This window comes from Dermacentor albipictus, chromosome 7 (assembly GCF_038994185.2).
Source record: "Dermacentor albipictus isolate Rhodes 1998 colony chromosome 7, USDA_Dalb.pri_finalv2, whole genome shotgun sequence".
Taxonomy (NCBI): domain Eukaryota; kingdom Metazoa; phylum Arthropoda; class Arachnida; order Ixodida; family Ixodidae; genus Dermacentor; species Dermacentor albipictus.
Genome location: NC_091827.1, coordinates 97476343 through 97500118, shown reverse-complemented (window position 1 = coordinate 97500118; position 23776 = coordinate 97476343). Strand labels below are relative to the sequence as shown.

General features: G+C 46.2%; 1 protein-coding gene across 5 annotated transcripts in view; it reads right to left on the bottom strand.

Annotated features, from left to right (window-relative positions):
- Window positions 1-19480, bottom strand: part of LOC135897103 (uncharacterized) — a 133498-nt gene extending 114018 nt beyond the window's left edge. For 4 of the 5 annotated variants that reach the window (XM_065425676.2, XM_065425677.2, XM_070521384.1 and 1 more), the window contains exons 1-7: window positions 19414-19480; window positions 11389-11418; window positions 10297-10326; window positions 7886-7915; window positions 2098-2127; window positions 1574-1589; window positions 506-609 (exon numbers count right to left, since the gene is read on the bottom strand). In XM_065425676.2, coding sequence (XP_065281748.2) covers window positions 506-609; window positions 1574-1589; window positions 2098-2127; window positions 7886-7915; window positions 10297-10326; window positions 11389-11418; window positions 19414-19426 — 253 coding nt within the window. In that variant the 5' untranslated portion in view covers window positions 19427-19480. The remainder of the gene's footprint in view (window positions 1-505; window positions 610-1573; window positions 1590-2097; window positions 2128-7885; window positions 7916-10296; window positions 10327-11388; window positions 11419-19413) is intronic. The other variant, XM_070521383.1, reaches the window with a different exon arrangement.
- Window positions 19481-23776: the final 4296 nt, after the last annotated feature.

The following is a 23776-nucleotide window of genomic DNA, read 5'->3' as shown; positions in this document are numbered from 1 at the left end:
ACGCTCCAAGTATTTCGGAGGCGACGAGCAGCTTTTACGTGCGCACATAAATGAGCGAATCCAACTTCGCGAATTTCGCACTCTCACATTAGCGGGGAAACAATTTCACTGAACCAGGGAATTCGGCGGTGCGATAGAGAGTCATTTTTCATACGCACTGCTTATTGTTCATTTGCAATGTAAAACAATGTTCGGCTAGAAAGCAACGCGTAAGTCAATTTTTGCGTCCAGATAATAGACACATTTTTTTTTTACTTCTACAATAAACGTTTGCCAACGCACTGCCTTCAGTTTGCGTATGCCAATGCCGCTGGACATCGCGCCGCGGCTTTGACTATAGATTACCTCAATTAATGTATTATGCAAGTATTTAGTACCTTGCTGTATTAGCGTGTTTTCTGGTTCCCGGTCGATATTCTGCATGCAGATCTTGTGTATTTATATACCACAAAAAATGGCGGACGTAAAAGGAGAGTTGGGGCTTCCTCCTCGGCAGTCCACTTACGTGGCGGTGCCGTGAATAGAGTGAACGTGATGAAGGCTATGAGGACCGCCAGTCCGATACCGACTGCCACGACCATTCCGTGCAACTTTTGGTCTTCCATAAGGCTGGGTGGCACAAAGCAAGAAAGACGAAATAACGAAATGTTAACGAGAACGTCTGGAACGCAACAGCAGGTTTAAAAGTATGATCTTATGCGTTAAAGGGACACTAAATGGAAACAACAAATCAGTTTCGGCTAAGAAAACATTGTTTGAGAACACTGCAGGCAGTCATTTGAAAATAATTGTTCAATTATTAGATTAGGAAGTGGAGGTCGAATTATCAGTATTTGAATTTGGCGCTGAAACCCCGACGGCGGTACGTTAGTGTGACGTCAGGGATTCCAAAGTATGTTTTCGCATTTCGGCCGCGTTAGCTGAGTAATGGTTCCCGAAACTTGCCATATTTATCTATTTGGTTCCTTTCGAACACAATGTAGTGTTCGCTTTATAATTAAGTAGACCGTAGAAGATGCCATCAGTATCCATGACGTCACAGAGACCAGGTGCGGGAATAACAAGAAGGCGTCGCCACCCGTCTTTCGTTCTTGTGCTTTTTCTGGCTTGCCAAGCGTCTTATCGTAGTAAGAGTGGTGTTTTTGGTGTCCTAGAGAGGTAATTTACTGATGCAGAAGAAATCATTTCTCTCTTTAGTGTCCCTTTATTATTGAAAACTAAAAAAAGAATTGTCATGCGAATACATCGATTATGGCTACAGCAATATATCTTTGATCGACACCTCGCAATGCAGGGAAGGTAAATGTAGCTCTGGAAGTCACAGGAAGCAGGGAAAGGGCTGCCTTTAAGTTCTCTCTCTAATGCCTTAAGTGAGCAAGAAGATTGACCTGACTAAAGACAGATAGATGAGCAAGACAGCAGACTAAAAAACAGCTGATGATAAAATTATATTTCTCGTGAAAATAATAATGAAATCTGTTCAAGATTATTCCGAACATTCAAAGCGGAAATACCACGGAAGTATTTGTAGTGTTTTGATAGAGTACTGTCATATGTGTTGGTAAAGACTTACGCTTTGAGACATGATGCTAGAAGAAATAAATAATTATTGCACTGGTATGATCACGAAGACATGTCATACAGTATATTATTGCAGAAAACGTAATATAAAATCAGAAACCGAGATCGTCATGGCATCGCCAAGAAAGCAAAGCGCTAACGTTAGACTTATATACACACCAATAAATCCGTATCATATTTTCTAGGTTCTTTTATGTAACCTTTTCAACGTTTCTTTATAGGAAGGAATGTGTGTTTGAAATGACAGGAAACACACAACCGGAACGCATTATCACGATTTTTCACGTCTATATCTACGTTTTGTGTATTCCCAACATACATTGCCAACTGTACCCAGCATATACGCAACCAAATACGGTAAATATGTTTCCTCGGTGTACCTGGTTCTTTTAAGGACGTTTAGTGTCTCACTGTGGTGCAATAGGTCTGCTAATAGAGTTTCTTTTTTTTTTGCAAGGACAGGAGCCATAAGAAATATACACAACCATAAAACAAATTGCAAGAATAATTACTTACTTTCCCTCTCTTTCGACCCGCTGGAGACTTCTGCGCAGGACGAAAACAAGAGTTTACAAAGGTGGCTAAGCCGCAACAATCTGTGTCAACCTTACGAGACAAGTAAGACAGATACTTGCTCGGGATGAACGGTATGGTTGCTGTGCACATCAGCGCTCGCTGCTGGATCAAAATTATTGATTTTTTATGAACACTTTCTTTCATTATCATTGAAAACAATCGGTCCAAAATTATAGCGGCCTTCAAACAAGCTGCTTCATTATCGTTAAATGGCCAGATAGTTGAGATAGTTTGGAGCGGGCTCGTGTGCGTGTCTTTCTCAACCGTACACCAAAGGTACACGCATGGTAAAGCATTATAGCATGAAAGCAAAATCCGCCGAATTCGCAAAACTGCTGGAGCACTGAGATGTGCGAGGTGTTGTAACACGTTGCGAGTTGTCCTTGTCGTTCTCTACTGTCATCTTCATTGCCAAATCGCAGTCGTTACCTACGTGTGACGTCACCTTTGTTCGACGGCACCGTCATTGCCTTCGTTGTCATGTCATCGTATTCGGTGTGCTATTATGATTGTCGGGAGCCCATGTTCTGTTACAATCCTCGGCCGCCATAGATTATGTGCCGTTGTCTTTTACATAGACTTGGCAATCATGGCGTCGGTGTTGCAGCTCTTCTCACCGTGATGGGGCCACGCTGCACTTCACCATTCGCAGCAGATGACGTTTTCGTTAGAGGTGGAGTTATGGCAAAGTTGGGTGAGTAGCGCTCTGTACAGGATGGCGCGTTACGTCACCATGCGTTATAAACAGAGGGAAACTGCAGTGCTTGGCCGCTGTGCTTCTCGTACACGACGGAGTGACTGAATAAGACGTAGGGTAGTCAGATTTTCGAAGGTAAGAAAGCATGGCGAAACAAGATCCAGCAGACGAGGGTGCAGTAAAAGCAATTATACCGACGGTTATGGAAGAACATTGACAACATAATGATCATCATAACTGATCTTTTGGTCGATTATCAGGGTTTCATAAATTTGATCAAGGAAACTGGGCCTAGGAACACTCGGCCTTCCTGTTTTCAGTCATTCAGTCTTCTTCAGTAATCTCTGTGGGCGCAGTGCTTTGCTGAGGGGCAAATGTTTTTTTTATCTTATGCTGCGGGCTACCGTTAGGGAGATCAAAGCCCAATGTCCGTATAGTTTAGATCCACTATATTGTGGCAAAGGTAGAAACCTACGCAATTTCTACTCAGTGATCAACTCTTTAAGATGTGCTCAGATATATTAAGTAACGTCGCCTAGTGAATTCAATTACTCGTATGGGGCATCATTTTTCTTCGGCGGCCAAAAAAACCTCCATCGAACAAGAACAGTATAAACCTTCTTAAATGTAACAAAATAAAAAGAAGCGCACAATTCAGCTTTCTCCAGAAGTATGAGACCGGAAGCCGAGCCAAGCTAGGCGAAAGCCTCACTAAACGCAACTATTTATCCGTGCGCCTCTGAAACTTACAGCGAATGGCTACTGTTGATAATTTCTAGCTGAGCTCAGGCCACTTTGTTTCAGAAAGTTCACGTCATTGTTCATTCGGTTGCTGTTTCCCCATTCGCTCGAACAAGGCTCGAATGCCGCTATCAGTGAGATGGACCACACAGTGCACAGCGTTCATGCTGTGGCGGAGTATATTAAGCCAGAAACAGTGGCCCTAAATGAATCGGATTGATAGCAAATACGTGCCGTGGTCCACTCTTTCGAATACAATGAAAATTTCACTGAAGCTACGGGATGGCATGCTATCTTTGTTGCCACAAGGCTGAGGCATTATAGGGAGTACCTATTGATGAACGCTGCAAGAAATATTTGGTACCTCAAGTCGCATACAATTTTAGGCTTTAATAAATGAGAGGAGCAGGAGTACATTGGTTGGAAAAAAAGAAGGAAGCGAGCTGACCCCACCGTAATTGTATAGGGTTCGGCTGACAGCTGAACATGGGTGAGCAGTTTGGGGAAACGAAGAAAGACGGAAAGATGAACGATAATCAGGAAGAGGTCTGCTTCATAAAATGAAGTGCTAGTGCTGTTAAGTTTACCAGTCCATACACTTGGGAAGAGGCCAGGCGCAAAGTTGGCATCTGCTTACTATGTACGCTGTCAAAGCCAAGAAGGCTCTGATGTTATACTTACAGCAGTCGGGACTTTACACATTATTTACCCCCTTTTCATACGTGCTCCGTTTCTTTGTTTATTCTTTTTTCATTTCCGTTCATACATTTTTTGTGATTTTTACGTAAATCACAACAGCCCATCTCAAGCACTTGACCCTCAGTTAGCTGGCCTGACATACTCGATATTTAATTAACACAGAATCTCTCTATTCAGCGTGCCATCTAGAATTTATTACCTGCTTGGTTAGCGGCAAAACTAACTGAGTGCCCTTGTAATGTATGCTTCCCCCAATGTTAATACTGAACTGTGCGACAAGTCATTCATTCTGAGCTCGGCATTCTCAGCTGGAACACTCTAACGGAATGTTCCACGTCGGCTCTAAAAAATGAGAACCATTCCAGTCTGTGAAGATGGAAAGGCAGCAAAAGCTGACGACAGTCAAAGCTCTCAAACGAAAAGCAAAGTGCTTTCGCTGCCGTTCCATCTTCACAAGCTGCAACCTTGGCCATTTTATGGTCTGCTTAACGTCGATGGGCAATTTCCCGACTTGCGCCTTGATTCCGTACTGTCCCCGCCGTGACTCAGACGCCTGATGCACGTGAACAGTAACCGTGGTTCAGTCAGAGTTTCGGCAGATGCGCCGGAATCCTAGTGTACAGGTACCCGTTCTTGGTCGAGTACTGGGGCAACACAGCTCTCAGAAGAGATTCCTTGCAACTCTCGCACACCTTGAAGTGGGCCACATCGCCGGGAACGTCTGGGAACGTATGCGAAAGTACCTGTAGCCCACGGTCCCGATTAGTCATATCGCTGACCATTCCGATCCTCGTCAGGTCGTTCCCGAATAAGAGACGGTCGCACAGTCTGCAATGAAATCCGTAATGTTTATCGAGAAAGTATCGCTGGAAGTTGGCGTCCGCACCTTTGAAGTCGTTCACTCGGCCCATCCGCTACCTCTGCCGCCGTATTGCGTTGCCACCGTATTGTGTCATTCGGAGCTGCCCGTGCTCGCGATTGTCGTTTTCATTCAGCATCGCGGGAAAGTGCTTCGTCGGTAGTCGTTTCGCGCCGGTGCCTTTTACATTCTCCTTGCTGTTCCCTCCGGCGCTCCTCGTGCGCATGTTGTGCTTCGGGTGTATGAACTATACGTGTGCACCCCATCGATAACGCAGATGTGCGATTGGACCCTTTCTGCACTATCACCAGGAACGGTATGAAGATGATTTATACAGCTTTCGCTGTCGAAAATCACGTGTGCCAGGAGTATGGATGCCTACGTGTAGTACAAGCTCGAGTTCCGCATTATTAACTTCAAGACATCCCACTAATTTTGAGAAATGAAACTCTTGCTTTTTTCCACCTTGAGGCCAAGAAAATGAAAATCAGTTTTTCATTCATAAATACATGTAGGAATTTACGCTCCCGTGCATGTATGACGCAGTGAAGTCCAAGAATTGCAGGATGCAGCAAGCCTTTACCACGTGTGTCCTTCGTGTGCAGCGAGGAATCTCAGCAACAATAAATGGTTTAGCCAGCATGATCTACAGTGCCTACATTAGAGGAAGCGCAACCTTGTCCTGAGGACTAGGGAAATCGTGGAGGCTTTAGATATTGATCTCAAGGGTAACTTTTGCGTCAGCCATGCCTACCCAGTCTGATATGGAAATTAATTTAAGCAGTTATCCTTGAGCACACTCGATTGCCTTCAGTTATGTTTTATAGCGATAGCGATGATATGGACACTGCAGCCGAATTTTCAGCCTAGTCACCGTCGACATCGCCGTGAGATTCGGTATAAAGCCCAAGAGTGAGAAGATGCTTTGCACCAGCCCACAACATACGCATGTAGTGCGCGCAGGAGCAAGCTTCCGAGGGTGAGCCGTGATAGCTGTGTAGGGTGGTGGCTTGATGCGGTGCTCAATGTTGGAAGTCACGTGAGAAAGCGAAAGGTTTAAGGCCGTAGGTTCCATCGAGCGTGATACCGTCATCAAACGCGTTTAGGGGGGTCGGATAAGGTGGGCGCACGTATCCTACTCTGGCTAGGCCATGGCTGCTGAGGTTGTCAGCGCGGCTGAGCGTGTACATCGCCTGCGCGCTATTTTGGACTTATCTTCCAGCAAGCGCGAAAATTGGGCGAGGTGAGTTGGCTAGTGGCTGCATGTGCGCTGTTATTCAAGTTCATTTATTAGCAAGTTAATGTTTACTGTATTCAATAGGGTCGATAAAAATACGGGCGTTACTTCGTGTAGCTGACTAGTAGTTAGCAGTCACTGTGAATGCTTCGCCTTTCGGACGAAAGTGCCTTTTCTTTATTTTCATTTTTTGTTTAGGTTAGAGCGAGGGGGGAATGGTATCTGGATGGTGCATTCTCAGAGTATTCGCATGTTATTTTGCATCGTCTCGTTCTTTAGTAAGTGATAAGCTGTATTTGGTACACGTGTACTGCTACCTTCTTCCCCTTTTATATCGTTCTACACATCGTTTAATGGTAAACCAGTGCCGAAACACCCCAGGCTGCGATTATTCTCAATCTAAAAGCACATCGTACAGCTGTCGCTGAACATTTCAAATTCTGTTTAGGAAATGTGCAGTATCTGCCTATGTTACGCGCTTTTCTGAATATCTCGAGCGGCACCCATGAGGACGTGTTTGCAAGCTGTGCTTATTTATTTGAAATATACTGCCATTACATTTAACATGAGGATAACTGAATAAGGAATCTTTATATAAAGCTAACGTTGTCAATAATTTTTCGTGATGAACAGTTTACATAAGCCTCGAATGGTGGAGGGCAAAGCTGTCGTTTTTCTTGCTTCAGTGCCACTGCATTTATAACTTGTTAGTGAACTATATCTGGTGAACCAGTTGCCCCCCGTCGCCATTGAATGAATCAAAGTGAACTGGCATCGAATCCATTACTTGGATCTTTCTTGGTTGCTTACAATATGCACATATGTCTACGATGTACGTGGTGCGACAGGTACTTAGATATGCATTCGTCCTGCCATCACTACTAGTTAAATTCTGGTCTTTGCATTCTCATCGACACTATTTAAGAGTGCATGTACGTAGTCTATTTATTACTCGCGTGAAGATAGCAGTCTCCACCTCACTGCGCGGCATGATGCAGCACCTTTCCACAACTGTTGCAAATGTCAGGTGTATCAACGCTTGTAGACGCGCTATGTGGCTTTGGAGCCAACCTATATCAGTAGATATGCTCACACTGCCGTGTACACAAAGTTTTCATTGTCTGTCATAGTCGTGGGCAGCGTCAGCAGCAAACGTCAACTCCTCAACTGAGTTCTTTGCTGATTTAGAGCTCACATTGCTGAGTACGTGCGTGTGTGTGCGTGTGTGTGCGTGTGTGTGTGTGTGTGTGTGTGTGTGTGTGTGTGTGTGTGTGTGTGTGCGTGTGTGTGTGTGTGTGTGTGTGTGTGTGTGTGTGTGTGTGTGTGTGTGTGTGTGTGTGTTTGTGTGCGCGCGCGCGCGCGTGCCCGAGTATGAGCCCTGCATTCTGATTTTCGCTAAGGTTAAATTTAAGAGGCTGGGTAAACAAAACTATCTTTATTTTCAGAAATACTTCTGAATTCCGTCGCCTGAATTCCCATGCAACTTTTTACTCACTCTGCTGTTCGTCCGAGCTGCTGTCCATTTCTGTAAGAAGTTATGATACATAGAATGCAGTACGTATGGAGTCACGCTTCCACAGTCAACATAGATATCGTAAAGTTCCTGTATCAGAGTTAAGTTGGAGCCTAGCTCTGACATGCAAACGTAGCTACGTAATAATTTTCAGACGAGCAAGCACTTCCACATCTTATCTTCATATAGGGAAGGACTACGTAGTAGCCTATGCAGTTCGTAATGATATTCAGTTCTTTCGAACTAACTAACTAAATAAAACCCGAGTTCCTCTTGAAATATAGGTACCACAGGTTCCCATTCCTAGCATTTTTGCAAACCTGTAGACTGATGCAAAGACACTGGAATAAAAAAAAATATTTCCTTACTTAATAAACCTTACTTTTTTTTTCCATAACTGCCTTGTATAACATGGAATCCTCATATCTGGAGCGGGAAAGTTTATTTACAGGAATGACAGGTAACACAGAGCACGGGTGCTCCAGCCTTCTCTTATGCAAATGGTATGAGTGAAAGGGGAACACAAGTCCATAATGGGGAGTGTTAACGATAAGAAGTGTGGCAGTGTACGCGAATATAGAATAACTTTTAAAAATTCCGTGCATCTAGAAATTTCGGCCACAACACTTTGTGTTAAGGACATCTAATTTGGCAACACAAATAGCGTTTCTCACCAAATAGGCCATCTATAACAGTGTTTCCGAGCTAACCTTAGCCAAGCTCTTCACTTGGTTAAAGAAACGGATTTGGTAAAGAGAGTCAAGATGCAATTATGAGACTAATGGCGTGCGGTTGTTAGAGGTCTGACAACTAAAAACCGTAGGTCTTAAAATCGTATCTTGCATCATGTTACTTTATTAGTTTTTTTTTTTCGTTCAACATTTTAGGTAACGTTATGTTGGGAAACTATATAGCACTAAACGTTGACCGACAGACTAATGCCGGTGGGCGCACACAAAGTCTGTGTAATCGAACAATAGAACGCGACGTAAACCACGTGCATTTAATGTCGCATGAAGAATATCTCAAGGGACGCACAACTCTTAACAGAATAGCGCATGATATTGAGCGGTATATTTGATTTTTTAATATTTCTCATCCTTTTTGTACTCCTCTCTTGACTGGATATGTGCCCATTCTTGGAAGCTGTCCAGAGTGTACCTATGTGTGTGTGCATTCACCTGTCATCTCCTTTCTTCCCTCGGCAGGCATCGCCTTCGTCTTCATTACCAAAACATCTAACAGCTGCAGGTGACGAGGCTGTGCCGGTGCCACCCGTTACTGGTGCTACAGTCAGTAACTCAAACGAGTTTTCCATCAACCAGGTTTTAACATTGCACCAGATATGCACAGTACTACCAGGCTCCCCCTATACTTTGCTTCCGGTCCCACGACTTCCCGAAAGTTCCACATAGGGACAGCAGGTGGCACCAGAGGCGCTGTCGTATGCAGAAGGTATTTTTGTGCTGGGAATTCTTTGCAATTTCCAATTGTTCGCGAATGTACACCCTTTTCTGCCAGCTGCGAACCCTGGCAGTGTCTCTGTGAGCATACCACCCATCTCCCCTGCATTATATTGGCTATGTCCTTTATTTCCCTCCCTTGCGGACACCACTGCATGCGCACCTGTTGACGTTTGGATCATTCACCAACTGTAATCGTGGTTTGCCTTCCCTATTTCTTGCATAATGCTAATTTATGCATGCGTACCTTTCTACTCTCGATATAGCGCCACTGCATGTAGGCGCAAGTTCGTATTAACGGTTGTTTTCGTTCACTTTGACATGAGACAATCCACGTGTTGGTATTCATGACACCACCAAATATGCGCGTGCTTGTGGTCGTATACTACTTTTTTTTTTGGCCACTGTGCGTACACGCAAGTTTGTAAAGCTTGCATTCGCATTTTTCTTTTTCTTTCTGGCTTCTTTCTTTTTTCTACGAAGAAAAATGTGCGCATTGAACTCTGTGTGCTTGCAAGCGCACTCTTCATGAAGGCCGGACCCCGGCCGAAACATCAGTAAAATCCTGTTATTTTCCTTACGTGCAGCTATTCTTTCAACTGTTTCTGTGCCGGGTCCTGTCATTCAGTGTTTCACGATATACATGATTGTGAGGGTACCGATTAAAGCAAAATTGGTTATCTCTACGCGTTGAAAGGCTTATCTGCCTTTGTGCCTTCGCTTGTCTGCGATCTTCCGAGTGTGCGTTGAGTTGGTGAGGGTATAAATTACCAACACGCCTAGTTAAATATTCTTTCGAAAAGTTTCCTCGCTAGCTTGCTTCCTGCTTGTCTTAGTCATAGAGACGAAACTGTTTCAATATTTAGGCTAATATTTAAACGCCAGCTTCTTGTTGCATAGTGAAAAAATCGCATGCAACAATCTACTTACTCAACCCTTCGTCGGAATCACTGTCTCTTCCTGGAAAGACAAGACGTGTGGGCATTGACCAGGCTCTTTCTTTACATTTTTTTCACAGCACTTGTAGAAGCCTACGTTTCTTTTATTACGTCACAAGCTACATGTTAATGGTTTATAAGCACATTCCGCATGCTATTGGTTTATAGGCACATTCCGGGTGTTTCACGTAAGCAAAGCTAAACTTTAAGAATATAATAAATCCTGTACAAATGTCACCGGTAGTATATTTTTGATATGCGTCTTGAGTTACTGAAACAGTTGTTAAAGTCCCAATAGCTAAACTAAGAGGTGCGCAGGTAATTATGAAAAATATCAAGGATTTGTCTTACGGCATACGTTGTATTTGAAAAGTTGGTTGTAGTGCATACTCAGGGACACCCACTGAGGTCAGCTTCACTACGTTATCTTCGTTCTATATTACGGGCACTGAAAAAAAACACCTAATAAAAAAATGCATATCTGTATAGCCTATAGAGCAGTACTCTCAGTCAAGTTTTGAAGAAAAAAAAGTTCGCTAGTATTGAATTACTTTTGTTGGTAATCTGTATAAACAATAAGCAGTTCAAGAGAGAGCGGCAAACACAAGAAACGCTTCAGGTGATTGGTGTTATAGTAATGTTTAGCTTTTGCAATTGATAGCCCGCTCTGGTTCTTGAAAATTATTATAGCATTCGATGTGTAGAATTTGTTGGCAATGTATAATTATAGAATCTGTCAAGGGACAAATATTTTAATAGCCTTATGGGTGTGAGCGAAGCAAAAGTTTATCCTAACTTCAGGTACAAAATGTTGTCAGGCTGTCAGTGTCAGGCTGATTTTTTACTTGAAAAAACGCATATGGGAAAATATCGTTTAAGGCGAGATGGTCATTCACCTGAGAGTGGCGTTACCTTTCAAGAAAATCTGTACCGGTTTCTTTGAGAGCAGTCACAACGGAAGTTGCAGGTTTCTTTTGTGGCTTCAGGCTGCTCCCCAATGAATAGCCATTTTGCCTGGGACTAAGGCTCGTTCGCCTTGCCAATTTCGGCAAAACTGATCTGCCAATTACGGCAAAGTACTTACTTTCCCCTTCATCGGAGCCACTGTCTTTTCCTGAAATTAAAAAGATAGTAACACAGAGTGCTCCGTCGAAAAGAAAAACTTACTTGCAAGTAGCGCGACAAAGCAGGAGATAGCGCGAAGCGATAAAATTAGAAATAAGCTGCTCAATTTCTGAAGCAAAATATAGTGGGGAAACATTGTGTAGTTTATTACGAAGATGCGTAATCATGAAAAAAGGTTGCGGAAGTTCATGGGTCAACATAAGTGTCAAATGAAGGTTTCATTTGCTTTATTATATAAACTTCAAAACATGTGTGGGTCTGCTTTGCAGCTACCGAGCCACATTGCTTCCTTCTGAGCAATATATTGTTTGTAGGCTAAATCGAAGGTGACTGTTTTTATTGTTTAATAATTTAATAACTGTATCCTTGCTTTTTTAGCTCCTCAGAAAAATACTGACGTGAGCATTGCAATCAAAGAAAGTAATCAATGCGGCACTCTTGTCAATCTTAGTGATCTTCCACAAGAGCGCAAAAAACATGTAAGAGAGCATGTCTTTCGGCCACGGTAACAAGAGTCGCTGAACATAAACAATACTTCAGCCATCACTCAAAGAAAGCTCTCGCAGTGGGCTTGCGGGTATATTATGGGCAATCTGTTTGTCATGCTTACGACGTCATCTTTTTGTGAAGCAGTGTGGCGTGCTCAGCTCTACGAAACGTATCAACATGTAGCAGAATGGACAACTGGGCTAGTTGGATTCCTTGGTTCTTGACTACTGGCTTAGCGCACGGAAGATAAAAAACCGAACAGGGAAAACGACCACACAAAGCGCCTTGTCCTGCCTTCTCTCCATTTATGAAGAGAGAATACGACCACACTGACTCGATCTAGGCGCAAAGTGTCAAGTTATAACAATGCGCGATTATTCTCGGCTTGTTGTTTACAACGCCGAAATACACATTGCCGGAAAGGCATTTGTATGATTCTCACTGAAGGCTATAAGCGTCCTCGTCTTTTAATGATGGAGAAGCTGATGAATCAGAGACTTAGCAACGTCGCCGTGATATGGACGACACGACAACTGTCGTCGTCTCGTGCAAGATTGCAACCCACTTCTTATGAAAAACAAATCACGCTGAGATTGCACAGTGGCGAGAAAAGGCAGAGTGACGAAAAACCGTCGCAGTTTCACCCGAAAGGCGAGGCACCGATTGCGACAGCAAATTAGTAGATGGCCATAGGAAGTAAGGATAGTCGTTTTTTTGGCAGTACAAGCTTGTAGAAGGAACCCCAGGTGGTCCGAATTTCCGGAGTCCCCCACTGCGGCGTGAGTCATAATCCGGTCATGGTTTTGGCATGTAAAACCTCATGGTTTTATTTTTTAACTTGTAAACATTCGCGTATTAACTAAATTAACAAGCATGGTGTCACACGTGAACAAGTAAACATAAACGCATCTCACTCGATGACAGCGGAAACTCGTTGTCAAAACACTGGAGTGAGGAATCGCGGCAGCAGCAGTGAGTGAATCGACCTTCATGCATCTCTCGCTTCAACGCGAACGAAAAGTCGAGAGCACTGCGCATAAGAAGCTCCTAGCACTAGGCGCATACTGCAAACATCGCATATCACCTTGAAGATGAGGCCCGCGCGGGCACTCACTTTGGCCACGTCGCATGTTGCTTTCGCGATACGCCGCCCGCACGGCTGCCGTAGCTGCTTGAGAACCCCCCCCCCCCCCCCCATCCCACCTCTCCCACCTCATCCCCGTCCATCGCGCGCGAACGAAAAGGAGCGCTTTCGCGCCGCCCTCCTCGCTCGTGTACGCGAGATTGAGACGCATTCGCCGGCCCATCCTCGCAAGCTATCACTCGCACATACAGCATACGGCGCGCGGCGATGATTTTGTTGCCATTGGACTTCATACAGAACCTCGCGGCGACGGAGACCGCGAGGCCGACGGCAGAAATGCGCTTGGAGTTTCCATACAATTTCTGTCGCAATAAAAGATGAAATGGTAGGCGTGCGCACCGGCGTCTTCTAGTGCATTCCGACGCTTCCCACAAACAAACGTGCCGTGCCAGTGAGCATATCGTGCTCTGATTGTAGCACTGTTAAAGTACGGAGTTATATCAAACGATGCTGGCACCAGTGTTATCACCACGCCCGAAAACGCGTAGCAAATACCACCCTCTCTTCTAACGCAAAGTATTCAGTAAAGAGCAATAAGGTATTTTTTCATGCGAAGGATCCATAGGCAACCCCAACTCCTTAAGAGCGCACGGTGCTTCTTGAATTTTATGACGCTGCGCCGCCTTTAAGTCAACACAGTTCACCTATACTGCGCTTGATACATCAGGTAAAACGCTAACTCCGTTTGATACAGCGGTAAAAGAAAAGGTATGGTCACTAAAATTTATCACTACGCGTGTTCCGTCTATGCTGCGCTGTGCGCCAGCGGCGTTTGCGCTCGCGAACATGCACGCAAGGTTGCTGCGACGGGATGCAAAAAAAAACTACGAAAACCAAATTGATGTAAAACAACGTGTTAGCAGCCGTGCGAGTACATACTCTGTTTTTAAGGGTAGCCATTTTTTTCATTCAAGAGTGAGCATATATAAAGAAAAGTTTATCAAAAACTGGTCAAAGTACGCCGAAATGCGATGCCCTACTGTCGCATTTTGTCGCGTTCACTTAAATGGGACTAATGTGACGCACTTTTCTAGCACCATGCTTGCATCCTTGTACATGGATGTATTAGACTAGAAAGTTTATGTGATGCTATGCGATGCGCCAATTGTCACGTTCGTGTAAACGCAACTAGTGTTGCAGCTACGGTGGAGGCGACGTGGCGTAAGAGCCTGAGTGTTGCTGGTACTTTCATCATATTCAAATGGTCAGTTATTATGCCATCTCAGTTGCTATTGTCATCGCAATGTCTTCGCTGCCATCGTCTTCATGTGTTGCAGTTGTCTTCATGCTGTCGTCATTATGGTTTTCACCATTGCGTGATCGTCGTGCTGCAATTGTTGACATTGTCGAAAACCGTCTTTATTTTCTGTGTGATCCCTTTATGGCATCCGTCGCCATAACCAAACGATCGTCGTTATTGTCGTCGTCTTGCTATCCGACTCGCTGTTTGCTTCACCGTGGCGAGATCGTCTTAGCCGCCGTCGACATTATTGTCGACGTCCCGGCATTGTCGTTGTAAAAATATGTCTATTGGCGTAGTGGTCCGCACATTATTGTCGTCATCCCAGTCTACTTCATTTCAATTGTGCTCACTCTCGTGGTCGCCTGATGTCATACTGTTTGCAGCCGGCATCGTCGAACATTTTTGTCGCAGCCGTGATGTCATTGTCCTCGCAGCCGTCGTCGCCGTCATTCCATCGTCATTGTCACCTATGTCTTAATACTATTTTCATCGCCGTCCAGATCACCGTCGCCGTTGTCATTGCACCGTGTTCGCCGTCTTCATTGCTGTAGGATATCATATTTGTCGCCACCAAGCCATTGTTTTACCATCATACCAACTTCTCTGCCGTCATCGCTATCATTCATTGTGTCGATTGTAACCGCCGTAGTGCCATCCTCGTTCTCACTGCCGTCGTCGTCGAACCATCTTCGTCACCATCTCTGTGGTGCCGTCGTTCTCGCCTTCGTCGTCACCGTCATGCCATCGTGTTAATCGCCGCGGCTATCAAGGTATCTGCATCCTCGTCCTGGTAATGCAACGACTCGTAGTCCCGGCGAGGCCGTTAGTGAACCACCGTCTTCGTCATGCCATCATATTCAATATTGTGCTATAGCCGTCGCCATCGTCGTAGATCATGTGACGCCTTTTGTCGACAAGCCATCGTCTTCGTCGCTGCTTTGATGCTACTACTGTTGCTGTGGGTACATCTTTCCCGTTTCCGATATTCCTTATCGCCTCCATTGTCACCGCCATCGTGCAGTTTTCTTCGTCGTCGTCTTATACCGCCGTTCTCACAGATGCCGTCGCCATTATGGCATCTTCACCCTCGCCATAGTCCTTTTAAAATCAGCTTTGTTGCCGTCGTCGGCATGCTGTCCTCCTCGCCACACCATTGTAATTGTAGCTGTCGACCTGTCACCTGCCTCGCCATCGTCGTCGTTATGCCGTTGTCTTCGACGGCATCGTCATCGTGGTTATGTGTTTGCTGCTCTCATCGTGATGCCTTCGTCATGGAACGTTCTTTGTCGCCATCGCCTTCTCTGTTCTCCTCACCCTCGCGGTCATGTCACTCCGTTTTAGAGCGCAGCTCGTAGGCGCCCGTTCCTCCGGTGAGCGCCGGCGTTACCGAGCGAACGAGTGCTGCGAAGAATGAAAGCGAACGCGAGCGCAGCGCGAGATGAAAGAAATGCGATAGCGAAGGAGGAGGGCGCTGCTGAAACATGAGGCGGGATGCCGATGAAGAGCGGAAGGGAGACGGGCTGCGCACTCTCAGAGTTGCCGGCAGCCACGTGGGCGATCTCATCTGCACCTGGGAGGAGGGGGTCGGCAGGATGCCGTGAGGTAGGGAGGGCTATGCTCGCCCGGGGCAACAGCTGCTGAGGTCAGTCTGCAGTAGCAGCGGGTGTGACAGGGATCACTGCTCCTGCGACGGGCAATGTTGAGAGCCTACGTGTAAGGCTCGATATAACGGTCCCTGGTGTGTTGTCACCGCTGACACTGATGCGACCTCCCAGCGACGAATTGCCGCCCTCGTGGTTGGCGGAAAACTTAAGAATTATTCGTCGATCATTACAATACTCTGAAAAACGAAATTTGAACGCAGCTCTATACATGTTTTCATTTCGCGATATAGTGCGGCAAGGATAATGAGAGAGGCATATAGCAAAGGTGGTGATCAACAAAAATCTGATCTGCGGGTCAAGCGCATCGGCTATTACATAGGACTCGTCGAAGGTTCCAGGAAAGTACTACACATTTCGTGTGGCGCATAGAATCAGATAATAAAACAATCGCGAACCACGACAATAGAAATAAGCGCGAACGAAACCACACCAAGTAAACCAAACAGAAGCGAGCGATAGCTGATGCGGACACGACAAAACAAAAACGAGCGGTCCGCTTGAGACCAGTTACGAGCACCCATCGATTGGTTGGGCGGGTCCGCACGACACCAGTTTCCCGCGCGCACGTCACTGAAGTGGCCGCTCTCATTGGTCTCCACCGTTCACGGCTCGCGTCTTTCATATTCAGCTCCGCGTTTGCTATTTCATCTCTAGCTGTGCTCGAACGCTGGGTTATGCCGCCGCCGAGGCCAACGCTCGCCGCAGGAACGCGCGCCTAAGAGCTGCACTCTAAAAAGCGCAGCGCCCCCGCAAGACGCGCTGTGAGGGGATCAGGACTATGATATGGCGCCAGTGTTGCGCGCGTCATCTCTACGGAAACGAAACCATAGAGAAAACGAAACGCTGCGCGAGCGGTGTTTGTCTGCGGCTGCTGCTGTGAATTGCACCCAAGCGTCACCCACGCGCTGTCTCTCGCTACCTCCCGATTAGCGAAGCAGACGCACCACAAATTTTAATATTTTATTGATTGCTTGATTTAGTTATTTATTTATGCCTACTGCAGCCTCAATGAGGCTATTGCAGGAGTGGGATGAACAACAAACATGCAACATTTATAAACGAGGTTGCGAGAATTGTTTCAGTGGTAGTGAACGGATGTTGCCCGGTAATGAATTCCATACTTCAATTGTTGATGGCAAGAATCTACGTTTAAAGGAATCAGTGCAGGAAGAAAAGGTTGATGTAATTAGAGCATGGTGACTCCTCGTACATGAATGTTTGGAAGAAGTCAAGTAGTTATCTAGAGAGGAGGGGCGAGGAGAATCGATGAACGTGTGAAGCAATTTTAGGCATTCAAGTTTGCGACTCTCTGCAAGAGGAGTGAGGCCAAGTAGGCGAAGAGAGTTAGACGGCGAAAATTCCTTGTCGTATCTCCTACGAACAAAACGCACTGCCTATTTTTGCACTGACTCTAGGTTTTTGACGTCAGATTATTTGCATGGGTTCCATGCAACGCAGCCATATTCAAGGATGGGGCGAATGAGGGTTTTATATGTAAGTTTAGTTTATTGAGGAGCAGGACGCAGCGTTCTATGTAAGTAACCTCCGGAATTCTCTCCGTTTAGAAGGTGCTGCATTAGACAGCTTGTACGCGCCTGTCTATATATCACGCAATGAAAACACGCATAGAGCTGCGCTCAAATTTCGCAGTACTAAGTGTCGTAATCATCGGTGAATTTTTTTTGCCGTTATCCTTGAGGCATCCTCTTTGTCGTGGTCGGCGTTCAGTCGTCCTGGCCGTCATCCACGAGGCGATGTAGTCGTAGTTGTCTCTGTCATGCCATCATCCTCGGTCCCGTCGTCGCCCTGAATCCCTTGTCTTCGTCCTCGTCGAACCATCTTCGTTGCTGCCGTCGTCTTGTCATTCTTGTCCTTGTACGCAGTCGTCACCTTGCAATCGTCCTGTTTTCATAACGCATCTTCTCGTATCATACACTTGTATGCTCACCTTCGCGTTGAGTGCTGTTTAATTGAAGCGGCTGCGTAGTCTCTTGGCTGGGCTCGCATATTGTTAAGGGTGTCATATTGTGCAAAGTTAAGCAAGGCTAGATAACCCGCTATACCTAAATGCTTTATGCATTACTGTCTCCCATTGTGCTTGAAGTCTCCACGATACCTTCCCGTGATACTTCCAGTTATATCTTCCGATACCTTCCGGTTACATCCACTACAACCACGGTATGCAACGATGGCACAAAGACAATAACAACGACGGTATCACGGCGACCAATCTCCGCATTAAATCTAAGACAACAATCCCGTCGGACACTGAATTTCACGAGCGCGTTTCTGAGCAATTCGGGGATCCAGGTGCTATAAAGTGCTCTTTGAGTACTCTGAATTTATTGACTGGGCGAGCTATAAAAAGGGATGTGGGAATCGGCTTTCTTCGTTTTTTCGTACCTAGCCAATCACATAGTAGACGCCATTCGAAGGGTATCGTGTAGTTAGGTTAATTGTCATTTTGTTTTTTACATGGTCATACCAAAGCGTGCATAATTACCGCGTATTGAGGTCAAATGTACAGATCTGGGCAAAACTCAAACGTTTCGCATACTTCAGACCACCAATTCGCACTTCTAGAATTAATTGCATGCTACTTTGACATCGTGGTCATTTCACATTCTATGAGTCATAGCACTGGCGTGCAATGACAGCGCCGCGAAGGAATGAACTACAAGTAAATCGAGCCTTGTAAAGTAATAAAAAATTACGACTCGTCCTGGACTGTACTCTCACATGTTCAATGTCATGCTAACTACAAGCTCACGTACTCCCATGCAACTACGCAGCATTTAGCTATTCGCACACATGTTCGATGCCAACTTCCAACTGTCAATTTACTGCAAGCTCTGATGCAGCTAGTTGTCAGGCAGATATTTATCGTCGTTCAAGGTACATGATGCGAAGCGCTATGGACAAGGTCTAGCAGACAAATGAGGCTAATACGTGTCGCCTTCTTACTTGCTGGAAAACGAAAAGCAGGGCTACGCTAGAGTAGACGATGGTTCGAATTCATAACATGTCCCAAGTCTCCTAATGATTTATTTCTTCCCTGACACTTAACCTTGCGACATCACGCGAAAGCCAACCAAGGTAGGTCATGTATCAGCTAAGGAGCGCTAATCTTACCACTGCCTTACATGTTAACCGTAGGTACCGAGTTTCAGCACAAGAAATCAGTTATAAAGATAACATACAACTTTTAACAACACGCTGAAAAAGTCAGTATTGCATTACACTTTAAATTGCTAACGCTGCACACCTTATGCAAATTTGCGTTTGTTCAAACGTAACTAGGGCGTTCAAGCAAGATATATCTGTCTCATCTAGTCGTTGATGTGGCTCCAGAAGAGCATACGGCTTGATATTCGTGACTGCGAAGAGCGTTGCTAATATTATCAGGGTGACAATGAAATAATAGCAAGAACAAGTTCGTCTTACGTTCGTCCGCCATGGCCAGCCACCACCGCACGCGAACTTCGTCTTCATCCCGATTCTTGAAGGTGGCCTTCCGCGCATCCACAAGGCAATGCACACAGTCTACTTCGTGAACTGCGATTTGAATTATTATCACAAATGGCATAATTTATTTCGTGCGAAAATAAATATAGCCTTCACTAAAGAAGTGGTAACAATGTGAGAACATAGAATCAATCTGGCTACGCAAAGGCTTTCTTGAGTTGAAATTTTCGCACCAACTGAAACGTACCCACTATATATGAATCTTGACTATATTAGACCGTTTATTCTTATTTCACATGTAGTAAAGCTTATGTAGTAAAACTTGTAGTGAAAAACTTGAAGGCCCAATCCACTCTGTGAATGTAGATTGCCAGCGATCCTGTTACCATCCACTTAAACTAACCCATTGGCATAAAATCATGCCACCGTGTGCGCGTGCGCTACATGTGTTTCTTGCGCTAAATTGTCGATTTCTAGAAAAAGTCCCCCACGAACCCTACAGCGATCGCACTTTGTGTGGCCTATCCATAGCTCATATTCTAACTAGACCGCGTGTATATGTTGCATACCGCTGAGACGTACCTATTCTGATGCACCTCGCTCAAACGCCACTCGCTTCTACGTCGAAACCTTGTAGCAGCGCCAACTCATTGTTCCACGACTGTAGCCGCGATCCTCCACGCACGGTGACACCACGATGCCCGTGTGCGCGTGCGCTACATGTGCTTTTTTTCCGCTAAATCGTCGATTTCTAGAAAGCAGAGTTTTCTGGGGACCACCACAAAAGAATCGCCGGTTGGTAAAGGTAAACAGCTAACTGTAAAAGACAGAGGTGATTTACCGGTAAATGCGAGGGAGACAAAACATTTCATTGCAGTCTTAAGAGAACATGTCTGGTGGGGCCCTTAGTGCAGGGCTCCAATAGCTGCCGCCACGTCCCGTGTGAGTGAGTAAAATAACTGTATTGGAGGTCCGGCGAGGGCGCGAACTCGTCGCGCATCCGGCTAGCCCCACGGCGGGACCGGCAGGTCTAGCCAACTGGCCCGGTCGCGGGCATGCCGGAGAGCCAGGATTTGCTTGTCCAGAGCGGAACTACGCAGAATCGAGTCGCACACCTCCTTGCTGAACTTGGGGTTTCTCAACTCGCACTCTCCGAGCATGTGTGCGAGAGTGGAGGCCTGCCCGCAGCACCAGCAGGCGTTGTCGAGATGTCCGTGGGGGCAAACTTCGTGTAGAACGTCCAGATACGGGTATGCTGGTCTATAACAGTTTAAGAGAAACGGCTTGCGCCGAACGGACCACGGCCCGTTGAGCCCCCAGACTTGCATCAAGGAGCGCGGCCTCCATGGGTTGCAGGGTTGGGATAAGAAAGAAAAAGGCGGAGGTCCCGGCAGGCAGACGGCTGACATTCCAGAGTTACGTGTAATAATGTCGGAAGCGCTCTACAGCCTGGACACCTGACAGGCTATATTTTACTTGGGTGTAAGGTGAGAAAGAAGTCGAGGTTAAGGGACATATTGGACTGCACTGGAAGCACCGCAGTTTCGCCCTTTCGTAGCACTGTTTGGTGTGGTAGAGGATACCGAAGGCGCTCTCGTCTGTAGTAGTCGAGAGTGTCTCGGTGTCCTAGAGGCTATGTGTTTGTGTCCTTCGCGTCTGAGGCAGGGCAGTTCTTCCTACTGTTCCCGACAAGTGAGGTATGGGGCAGCTGCATGTGCGCAGTCATGACCGCAGAGAGAGAGGCATGCTTTGGTTTCCAGACAAGTCGGAACGTACGTAGTATATGTTGTGCATGGTGGGAGATCCGGTGTGTGTGTTGAGAGACGATACTGTGTGTGAAGGCGAGGTACATGTCCTGCTAATCAGTGGAGATGAAGATAGGCTTTGTGTAAAGCTTTTGGACGGCACTGGCAATTGCCTGATCTATATGGCACACACATTCCCCTCTAATATTTGTATTGTAGGTACGGAGATAAAGGCTGCCTTGTCGTTATAATTCTTAACTACAGCTCCAGCTGTTTTTTGCAGCAGTAGTGTCTGGAGGCATCCGTGTATAGTAAGGTGTTTGGAGAAGAGCGACTAATTAGGCGTCTGAGATATTTCACGCTTGCCTGTATGCGCCCAGCGTTGTGCTGAAGGCGCAGATTGCGCGGCTGTGGTGGCATGGGGAATCTTGCTCGCAGGTTGTGGGGTAGGTGTTTGGCAGTTCTTATGTATGCACGTTTGTTTGCAGCATATCCTAACTTGATAAGCAGTTGTTCTTACAATTCAGTCTTTAGGAGCATCAGTATGTGGGTGTTGCGTTCGGCTTCCATTCATTGTAGTGCGGCTCATTTTTAGTGGCACATACCTAGTTACCAAGTTTGCGCCAAGGACGTTCATTGAGGCGTGACACACATCAGTCAGTCCATTTCCAGCCACTCAACTTGGCATCCAAGTGGTTCAGTGATGAACAACGCAGACCGAATGACACATATACCGAGTGCACATAGTCGGCGTGAAATAAATTTTTTAGAAGCCGGCAGTTATTTACACATTGCCACATACTCAGTGACCCACGTTGGACCTGTGGTTACTTTACAACCTTATTCCCTTATCACAGCAGACCGTTGTGCAACATATTCGACCAGTGGCTCGCTAGCCAGTGACTAAGATACATAGATGCACGATACATAGATAGCCTCTGGAAGGTCAACCAAGTAGCTTATGAGTGTTCTTGATTATTATTAGGCTTACGGCCCGGGGCCGTATTCTGTAACGGCTGTCGGTCACGGCTTGTCACCCATTCGCCGTCAGCGCGAAGTCGTCGACGACGTATACAAACCGGTTGGTTGTTCTGTGCTCAAGCGAACACAGCGAAGGAGTTAGAGTCGGGAGGAAGACAGAAAAATATATTTATCAACTGACAATGACACAAAGATTAAAAGAAACACAAGAACACTGACACATATCCACCTAATCTCGATCAATGATGAATACAAAAGAAATACAACGGACAGTTAAGAGTAAATATAGAAATTAACGCTTTACAAAACACACTTAAAGCGTGGAGTATACCGCATGACTTTCCTGAAGAATGCTGGCAACCCGATCTCGTTGCGGTGGACACGATTGCTGGGCTGGGTTTCCAGGGAGTCTAGGTCTGACGTCTTCCCTCGAGCAGGTTGAGCTAACTTGAGGGGAACTATCGTGAGCTGCGTTGCTGGCGTTGGTTTGTTGTCTCTTACAGCAACTAGTAACTCGCAGTTCAGACGCCGCTAGGCGGCCCAGGCGATACTGTACGGAACTAGCTCGTTGACGCTATACAGCAGTTTGTAGGCTCAGCTTTTATACTGCTTCGCTCAGTTTAAAACCTGCGTTTAAATAACTTCTCCTTTCCCTAGTTCCCTGTGTTGAGGAACGGCAGATATTGGTGACGATCTAATCGAGTTCACCCAATTGGATCTCGGCTCCTCCCAAGCTCTGGGCCGCGCGGCTTTTAATTAGGGGCGAGGGAACGGGTTATTCCTCCCTGCATTCAGAGGTCGCGCACTCGTATTGCACCGCACACGCACATCCTTGCTTCCGTGGCGGGCCTCTATTGTTTGTTCAGAAACACAGGACCAACGACGGCATCCTGTCATACAGCGCTGTCGACACACATACCCTGTCAGCACTTCGTGGACACAGGATTGCAAAGAAACACTACATATTTCGGATTATTCGCACCCCCGCCTTCTTAGCAAGCTTCTCAATGCACGCACGGAGCAGAGAGTACAAAGAGGTTCCTACAAAAAGCTGTCCGGGCGTCACGGTCGCACCGACGACAAAAAGACAATTGTCTCTAAACCTCCCTTTGACTTCTTTCGGCCGCCTGCTCAAGTGGCCCTTTTGGCGCCCGCTGATCGGTGCTTCGCCGAATCGAATAATGCCGCACCATGACACTCTCTGTGGGAAGGGTTCACCTTACCTATTACGTCATTGCGAGAAAACGCCGCGGAAACCATTATACGATGACTGTCGTCGGTAATGCATCAGCTCTAAATGACTATAGCGACACAATGACACTACAACTACAAAACATCAAAATGAGTTATGCATGGGGCATGTATGTACTGAAGCCCGACTCCTATTTCGCGATTCCGCAAAGCTAGTCGGCGCCATCTAACGCTGCTGCCGCAAAGCCTCACACGTACGCCCCGAAATGCGTGGCGCGTCCGTGCCTCGCGAACCCTGAGAAACGCGTCGTACGGCAACGGGGCTCCTCTCTCGCCCTTTCGAGACACACTCAGCCAACTAGCGGCACTGCCTAGAAATCCGCACGTGGCTCACGAGACAAGAAGCGTGGCTGAACATTGTTCTC